This window comes from Pyxicephalus adspersus, chromosome 4 (assembly GCF_032062135.1).
Source record: "Pyxicephalus adspersus chromosome 4, UCB_Pads_2.0, whole genome shotgun sequence".
In the NCBI taxonomy this organism is placed as follows: Eukaryota; Metazoa; Chordata; class Amphibia; order Anura; family Pyxicephalidae; genus Pyxicephalus; species Pyxicephalus adspersus.
Window position 1 is genome coordinate 17,077,803 of NC_092861.1, and position 9,062 is coordinate 17,086,864.

General features: G+C 39.9%; 2 protein-coding genes across 3 annotated transcripts in view; both read left to right on the top strand.

The window, feature by feature from the left end:
* WDR35 (WD repeat domain 35) overlaps positions 1-834 on the top strand; it is a gene marked incomplete at its 5' end in the record, with an annotated part of 36,825 nt that extends 35,991 nt beyond the window's left edge. The window contains 1 exon segment of the mRNA XM_072410085.1: positions 111-834. Coding sequence (XP_072266186.1) covers positions 111-261 — 151 coding nt within the window.
* A 3,613-nt stretch (positions 835-4,447) lies between these two features.
* TTC32 (tetratricopeptide repeat domain 32) overlaps positions 4,448-9,062 on the top strand; it is a 7,549-nt gene continuing 2,934 nt past the window's right edge. The window contains exons 1-3 of one of the 2 annotated variants that reach the window (XM_072407500.1): positions 4,448-4,573; positions 5,915-6,080; positions 6,835-6,942. In XM_072407500.1, the coding sequence (XP_072263601.1) occupies positions 6,836-6,942 (107 nt within the window). In that variant the 5' untranslated portion in view covers positions 4,448-4,573; positions 5,915-6,080; position 6,835. The remainder of the gene's footprint in view (positions 4,574-5,914; positions 6,081-6,834; positions 6,943-9,062) is intronic. The other variant, XM_072407499.1, reaches the window with a different exon arrangement.

The window sequence follows — 9,062 nt, forward strand, 5'->3', positions numbered from 1 at the left end:
CTTTCTTAAAGTCACATGACCACCTAACTTATGAATCTAGAGGCTAGTGTTAGGCAATTCTGATAATTATTTTGTTTGTGTTCATGAGTAAATTTTTGCTTCTTTTACAGTGGTGATGGAAAATTCCCAACATGCATTGCTTCAGGAAGACCCATTACAGAATACCAATTCTGGATGTGCAGTGTTTGTAAGCATGGTGTTCAAGATCGAGAGATTGCTGCATACAGCTTCTGTCCTCTGTGTCATAGCTCCACTTCATAATATTCCTATGTACACAGCAACAATCTAATAGTCTGCCATTGATCCCTAAATGAGTGAATCCTCATGGGATATGGACTGGAAGTTTGTCCATAGAGTAAATGTAAATATACCTATAAAGTGCATATTGTCAAACAACTGCTTTCTTTAGGTTGGACAATCACGTTATTTGATGTGTCTTTCTCATTGGACCAAATGGATTGTAGAAAGAGTCTAACCTAAAGTCTTCAGCACTGACAATGTATTGTGGGGCAACTAAGAACTCAGATCAGTCAGCTAGAGTTCCTAACACCTGACAAAGCCATTGCAAATGAGCTTCCCCTCCATAGGTGTAAAGGGAGACTTGGCAATAGTAAAGGAGGGTTTTTCTGTGTTCAGCTGAATATAGCAGTAAATGCAGGAAAGATCTCTATGATTACCGGAATATCATTGAAACCTGTAACTTCTCTTTGTACTTTAAAAAAAAACGGTAAATGTATTTTTGTTCATTTAATGTATCCTTTACAAATTTGTAAACTGTATATTTTTTTCATCATTTGTATAAATTTTTTTATTACAAATAAACATATATTATGGGATGTGTCCATGAAGCTCGATTTGTAAAGCATTCTGGACGTTTTAAAAGGAAAGCCCAGAACTGTGTGCTTACTTTGCCTTATTTTAACTAAGAATCCAGTATCTTTATGAGCAAGAATATGATAGCTGGTCTGTCCTTCAACTAATTTGGTTCTGTTTTTTAGGAAGTTTTGCAGCAAAGCACTGAAGTCAGCAGGTAAATACAAACATGATCATACTTAAACATAATAAAAACACACAATATAGGGAACCTATATTGCATTTCAACAAGCACACATTGTCTATATAACTGCTGACAGGATAAGGAACACAGAAATACCAAGAGAGGATCAGTGCAGTCTTACTGAAAAGCTCCCAGTGAATTGTCCTGGAGTTCAGATAGTGCTGCAGTGTAGGATGGGAAATGAGCCATGTAGACTTTGCCGTAAAGTTTGTGGGGTTACTATGACAGATCTAACTGATGGCCAAACACACTAATTGTAATTTATACACCAGGTTACCTTTGCTATGTTATCTTGCACTAAAATTAGTCTATTCTTTAGTCTAAACCAATGTTTTACAAAAGGAGTTCCTCTAAAAGTTGCCCAGGATTCTTGGAGCACTGAGCAACCTGTCAGTTTTACTTACACCAATGATCTTTCTGGCTATCTGTAAAGGTGATTATCTTCCTAATGGCCAGCAATGAAGATCGCAAATCTAATATACTGTGAGCTGTGGCTATAATAATTTTAGCAGGGGTTGCCTAAAGACTTTTTGAAAGTTTTTTGTGTGTTCCCCAATGTTAGAAATATTGAGAAAAGCTGTTCTAAACCAACTGAATTACTTTAATTTGACCCCCTCATATACACATTATTAATATTAAAAAACAGGATGTATATAGCGCCAACATATTACGCAGTGCTGTACATTAAATTAGGGTTGCAAATGACAGATGAATACAGACTGTGACACAGAGGAGAGGACCCTGCCTTGAAGATTATACAATTTAGGAGATGGGGGAAGTAACACACAATAGAAGGGGAGATATGTAGAGGTGGGAAGTAGTGACGGTTTCAAAAGACAGAATAAGATGGCTAGGCATGTTTGTAAAAAAAAGGGTTCTGAGTGCTCTTTTATATGACCAGAAAGTAGGAACAAGCCGAATAGGACAAGGAAGACCATTCCATAGAGAGGAGGATGTTGCAGTAGTCTCAAATGTTTGGTTTGGCTCTGGGAGTATACGTATTGTCCTGTGTAAGCTACAGATACCAAAGTCATTGCTTACAGAGAGCTACAGACATCCCTGTGCCAATGCTGATTGTCATTTGCTTCTTTATACCCAAAACTACAGCACATTTTAGCTCCTGGTTTTTAACAGAATGGTAATGAAGTGAGTGATAGGTGAGTATGTGCTGCTGGGGAGATGGGACTTAAAGTCTGCTTGCTGCTTTGACCTGAATGGGCAAAGCATTCTCACATTAGTAACCCACAGTAAAGTATTGCATTAAACCAATGGGCATGTTCAGTATTTTAAACATTGCCATGCATTGGCAGCTTTAACATAGTACATGCTACATTCCCATTACATAGCTGCTTTGACATAGTATATGTTACTATATAGTAATGGCCCAGAGACACGTAAAACCCACTTTTATTCCTTGGTGAACCAATCGAAGGTTTCCTATATTTATCTAACTGAATTAGAAACTATTGTATGATTGAAAAAAAAATAACATTTATTACCACAAAACAAAGTCCATTACTGCTCTGCTCAGTACCAGTATTTTAAAAAAATGTGCACATGAAGGACTATATTTATAAAATAATATTTATTATAATATTGGCCTTAACAACAATAGTTTTATTCATTTGTCATATATTTACAAAACAATATTTTTTTTATTGCTGTTGGCTGAGGGTCCACCAAGACAGCAGATTCCATGGGTGAGACACAAACCAATAGGAATACATTTAGTTGCAGATAGGTATAATACTGTATACATATAGTTATAGTAGGCTTGGAAGTAGCCACAGACCAAAACTAGAGGGGTGCTTCAGCCTATAGAAACGGGCGCTTTACAGGCCACTAATGCAAATCAGGAACAACTTTTTTTACCCACTAACAGAAAAAGGGCTGCTGCCTTATTTGCCAGAAAAGGGGCTATTCTTAGGCTACCAAAAGAAACGGGGTACAGCTTAACCTACAACAGATGCAAATAGTGAGTGCTGGATTAAATTGGGGGAATGCAGTAATGCCTACCGGTGGGGCATGCTTTACTAACCACAAACTGAAATTGGTTGATGCTTTACTGGTAATTAATAGAAACTGTGGTTGCTTCACACGAGGGGTAAGTTCACTTCCACACATATATGGGAGCTACTTCACTGCTGTTTATTTATTTGTACTATATTGATGCCTTGTGTCCCACTGGACTGTTACCTTGCTGTATCATATTGCTGTCTTGTGCTCCTGAAACGACCCTTGCACCAGGCTGTTATCATTGTGGCTCAGGACTTACCTTGTTGTATCTTAGAGTTGTCCTTATGCCTCCCTATACAATGCTACTTGTTCTGAAGCAACCCTTGCTACAGTGATCCTGTTTATTGTCCTGACTGTACCCCAAAGTTCTACCTCTGGAGGTAATCTATGTCTGTATGGTACTTCTGTCCTGTGATCATTGCTGATAACCCTTACCAACGGATTCCTGAGGGTCCTGATCCACTCATCGTGTGTGTTCAGTTCCACTCCCACTCATGGAAATAGGCCACTCACCCACCACCAATTGGAAAAAGTGTCTTTTTTACTCAACACAGTCAAGAAAAGAGGACCATTCTCTCTCTCTGGGCGGGGGCGGGGGGGAGTATTACTGTTTTAATTTTTATTAAAAACTTTCTACAACTTACTGCTGAACAATAATGCATGGTGAGCTGTGGGTTAAAAAATTGTTAGCAATTCCCCAAGAAACCAGAAAAAAGAATTATAAAAAGGGTTCCTGGGAAGTAAAAAGACTGAGAAAAGATGCATTGGGATCCTTTCAATCTGTAGTGTTAAATCGTACCGTTGTCAGCTCCTTAAAGCAGTAATCAGATTTGCATGTGGTCGCGGTGCAGTTCTTCCAACAACCACATGGTCAAAGGCTGTTTGACGCTTCCAGGAACTGAGCCACAATCTGCTTCAGCCAAAGGTTCCAAAATTCTCCCATTCACTTAAATGGGGGAAGCAGGATACGAAGGCTCATCGTGGGTCTGAAATGGCCCACTGATCCATCTAAGATTTCTGCTTGTAGACAAACATCCTACTGCTGGTGATGTAATAAGGGTTATTTATCTAATTTCTTGTTTAGCTGTAAATATTATGTGCTTCCTCCCTCATCCTGCAGCCTTTCCCAGGATTAAGGAACATTATTATGGTAACAGATACCAGTTAGCTATTCTAAATCACTTTATTGATGACCATTCCTATAATCAATGCAAATGACGACAGGGATTTCCATTGTCATGTGACTTTGGATCTCTGTGTACACCTTTCCCATATCAGATTATTACACTGCTCCTTGCACACCTTTGGAAAATATAGATGTGAAGCTGTGTGAATAAATGAGTGAAAATACAGAGCTGGTGTCTGTGCAATGCAAACTCCAACAAGAAGCCTGGGGCGCTGACGTCACCCGCTCACTCTTGTAGCACGTGATCTGGCGCGCATGCACGAGGCGCGGCTCCGCACGGGTCATGTGACGAGTTGAGAACGTCGGAAGTAGCAGTAAGTTGGGGGTGCTGTGTATTGTATCCATGGATACCATTGTTGCGGGAATCATTGTGCATTATATGTACTTCCTGTACAATGTATTATTATGTCATGTTATAGTTGTCATTATATTGTATATTGTATTATATAATATTATATAGGTTACTGCTTTCTTTATTCTCTTTTGTTAACTTCCCTTTCTCTGGCATTGTCTGTCTGTGACACATTTTGTGTTCAAGAGTACCTGTCATTCACATATACAAACAGCTCAATATGCGATTCTGCTAACAATGTGGCCTTTATTATGTGCACACATCAGGTTGGCGGTAAGTCCGCCATTGAGAGTGAACCAGTGTCGGGGTAGATGGTATCAGACTGGGTTGTTTGGCCTTGGCAGCACCTGTGTGCCCGCTCAGGATTCTTTTTTCTGATGCCCTGACCCCCTTAGGCCAATCATTTTTATCTTTAGTACAAGGGATAAGCAAGCTAGATTTGTAAACATGATCTCGCGGCAAATTTGGCTGTTCTCGCTTACCGATATTGTAAGCGAGAACGGCCAGTGTAAATTCAAGATCGAATTTTGCATAAAAAAAAAATCATTTAATGCATTAATTGACCAGCTCAGTGTGCGATCCCCGGTACTAGAAGTTAAATGGGGACAAGTCTCCCTATTCAAAACCTCTAGTGCTCTCTGATTGGCTGAGGAAAGGAAAATCCTGATGACGCTCAATGCAGTCCTGGGAATCCTCCTGTAATGATTTCCTGGAACTTCCGATAGGTCCACGAAGTTTCGGCAAACCAATTACGCAGACCCATCGGAAGTTTGAGAAAATTTTCGATGGGTCCGCGTAATTGGTTTGCCGAAACTTCGTGGACCTATCGGTCATCCCTAGATACCACTATCTGATCTTTCCAGTAGGTCCGGCCTGTCATCCTGAGCCATGGCATTGCTATTGTAAGACCATGCCGTACCATCTTCCACCGGACGCTGCCATCTTCTTCCATCACCTGACCTTACACTGTGCAGAGATCGAATGATGCACCTTCCTGATAATATAAAAAAAATATAAAAGTTTTGATCCCAATGCGCATGAGTTAGATCAGCAATTTCATTCCAGGAAAGCCCCTACTGCACATGCCAATGATTAGACATGCGCAGAAGGAGCAGCCTGCGGCCTACACTGCGTCCCAGGAGACTGTGGCTTTGCCCTTCAGCCTATACCACTGTGATGGTAAAGATGGAAGGGCAAGGTAAAACCCATGTACAGAAGGAGCTTCTTCTTCAATGGGAAAAAATAAAATGCTGATCTCACGCATGTGCAGTAAGATTGGCACTTTCTTCTGTATCTACTGCAGGCTACGTCACCCGAATTCCCACCTGCCCAGTGCGAGATCAGGTGACGTAGGAGGAAGAAGAGCAAAGAAGATAGTGGCGCCCGGCACTTCCTCAGCACTGTGATGGAGGATATCAGGATGACGTGAGAAAACCTCTGGAGGGATCGACCGATCTCTGAAAGTAAAGGTGAGTATGTTTTTTTATTTTGGTTACTTCTGCTTTAACTTGTTCTTTTTCCAGCCTTGGACACCTATAGATCCTAACCCCAATCTACTATTACTATCTAGCATGATCCCTCCATTGTCTGGATGGTATTGTCACTCTAGGCATATGGCTACTTTTCCTGTTGGTAAAGCTGGTGCAGTCCTTGTTGTAAACATATTTACCTATTTCTACAATTCTGAGATAATAGGTCTGATTATATAAAACTCTCCAAGACTGGAGAAGATCACTACCATGGGAGAACCTGGATGATTCAGCAAACTTGGAATAGATTTCTTTAAAATCACCATGGCAAATGTTTTCAATCCTGGACCACATCCTTTCAAGGTTTGCTGGTTTCTCCCATGATAGTCTATGTTCTCCAGTTTTAATACTGCTTTAATAAATCATGCCTATTATTATTATTATTATTATTATTATTAAACAGGATTTATATAGCGCCAACATATTACGCAGCGCCGTACATTAAATAGGGGTATGCAGCTCTATGCATAGACTTCTGATTCCTCCGAACTAGTTTTATGGATTGTGGAAAGGAAACCAAAAAATAGGAGGTAGAGACATTGTTGTGGAGGATACTGTACACAGTTCTGCCAGGGTCAGCATTAATCATTAACTCACCATACTGTCCTTCTCTAGCAATATGTAATGTAATGTTTAACAACTGTTTAGACCAAAGCTAATGTTCTAATTGATCTCATGATTCTTTTTTTATCAGAATGGAGCATAGTCTGCTTGAGACTGCAAATGCAGAGCTGGAGAGACGTCAACTAGACTTGGCTGAGGATCTGTATGGGAAAATCATAGAACGCTGCACACAAAATAGGTAAGAGTATACCTAATATGCAAGCAACATGTGCTTATTACCAAAGTAGGACTATGATAATACTGCACAAACATTTTTGCTGCATAGATGAGGTGCCTAAATGTGGGAATAGAGTTTCTGCAGAATATGAAGGCCCTCTGATATGTAACAAACATTCATTGTCACTGTCTCGGCCCTTCTCCTGAGATACAATGCTGGTTAGTGAGGCTGCCTGTTATTGCTCTACATGTTCTACATAGTCATCCAAGTGCTTGTAACAACTCCTTAGTGACAAGATCAATAATGAGAGCATTCATCTGCTCCACAAATTCTCAATTTAGGCAAGAGAGAGGCTGTAGAGTAATACGTTACTGGACAGGCCAGTGCGTTAGTGACCCATTAAAGTAAGTGAATGCTATTTTAGCAAACCTGTTGTTGGTTTATTTCTGCCAGGATAAGGATAGCCAGCATGAGATAATCTTCAGATGATCAGATCCCTTCACTACACAGTTAGTGATTGATTTCTAGCTCTACCAAAGTCCCAATTAGACTTTAATAAACAACCACAGTTAATGCACGCTAGTTGTATTTAAACAGCCTTTTGGATTGAAGTTATTCAGAAGATTAGCCGGCAGCTTTGAGGTTTATACATTCAGGAATTGAGTTTTTGCAGCTCTCATTTATCTGATCACTTGAAACCAATAAATAGATTTTAATAGATTAGACTACCCGTTCTAAACCTTTTTTCCCCTGAGGAACCTTTGAAATAATTTTACGGTCTTGGAAAATCACTGCCAAAACCATGGAAGGTCAATGGAAAAAATACACTTTACATTGGTGGTCAGTGCTAAGGCTGTGTACACTTTCACAATCCTTTCCAATGACAAACGGCTGAACGATGCATGAACGAGCGCTGTACATATAGAACTGTTCTACTCTATAGGGAGGGAGAACGATGGAATGGCACCTTGCTGTGCTCTCTTCCCTTCACTTCCAATATATTCCTTCATCGTTTGTGGATCTGCCAGGACATCTATGAACAACATCGGACGAGCGCTGTACACACTCCAGATTCCCATTTGATACTAGCCCTAAAGCAATTATTGGATGAGAATCATCTGACTTGTGTAATTAGCCTTAGGCTGCCCTTCTTACAGACAGGTAAAAAAGAGCTTTGGTGCCATGTTACAGACTCAGCCAAATGGCACTAGCCACAAAATTATGAGGTCACCATCACATGGGAGGTCAATCTGCCAAAGCTCACAGACCCCCTAGCAACCTCTGAAGGAACCATAAGGGTTAACAGAACCCTGGTTCATCACTGAATTAGGTGTTAGATTCAATAAAAAGTTTTATTCAAGCAATCTAGGGCACCCCTGATCGAAATTTGATCGAAAATGCGTCCAGATCATATTTGTGCCAGTAAATACTTGTAATACATTTTTGTCCAGAATGGACATTTGCTGGTTAGCTTTTTTTTTTTTTATTGCAAACTCTGAGATATTATCTAACTAGCTTTACAGTAGAGGAATGTGAACAGTTAATCTCACAGTCCAGAGATCACTCATGTCCTATACGTCTGAACTTTATTCAAAGCTTCTTTTTCAAAGCTGTATAGCACATGTCATTATCCTTAGTGATTACCATAAAGACAAAGGGACAGATGTGTGTGTGTCAACTCTAAAGACCCTTCCATACCTTTATCCTTAGTGTGACACACTATAAATATCAGTGCTTTATACTCCTCTCTTAAAACACAACTTGTTTGTACATATCACAAGACATTTCCTACATGAGCTAGGATAAGGGGAATCCTTACCTCCAAAATGCATCCCCTGCAGCCTCTTACCTAAGCCACTCTGTGCTGTGGTCGCATGATAGCGCTGCTATCATCCCATACAATGCAGGACTAATTGTCTTGTATTGTAAGCGGGGATACTGGATAAACCGATGGGAGAGAAACGGATAATGTAAGTAAACTTGCTCTTTACAATCCCCTGCACCTAAACAAACATTTAATCCTTGGTGGGAAGGTATTTATTCTCCTTTAATCCGTTTTCTCCTTAAATCTCATCTTTAATTGTTTAGGATCAGATACACATCCAGTATTTCCATTCCATTATATGTTTTTAACCCTTTTT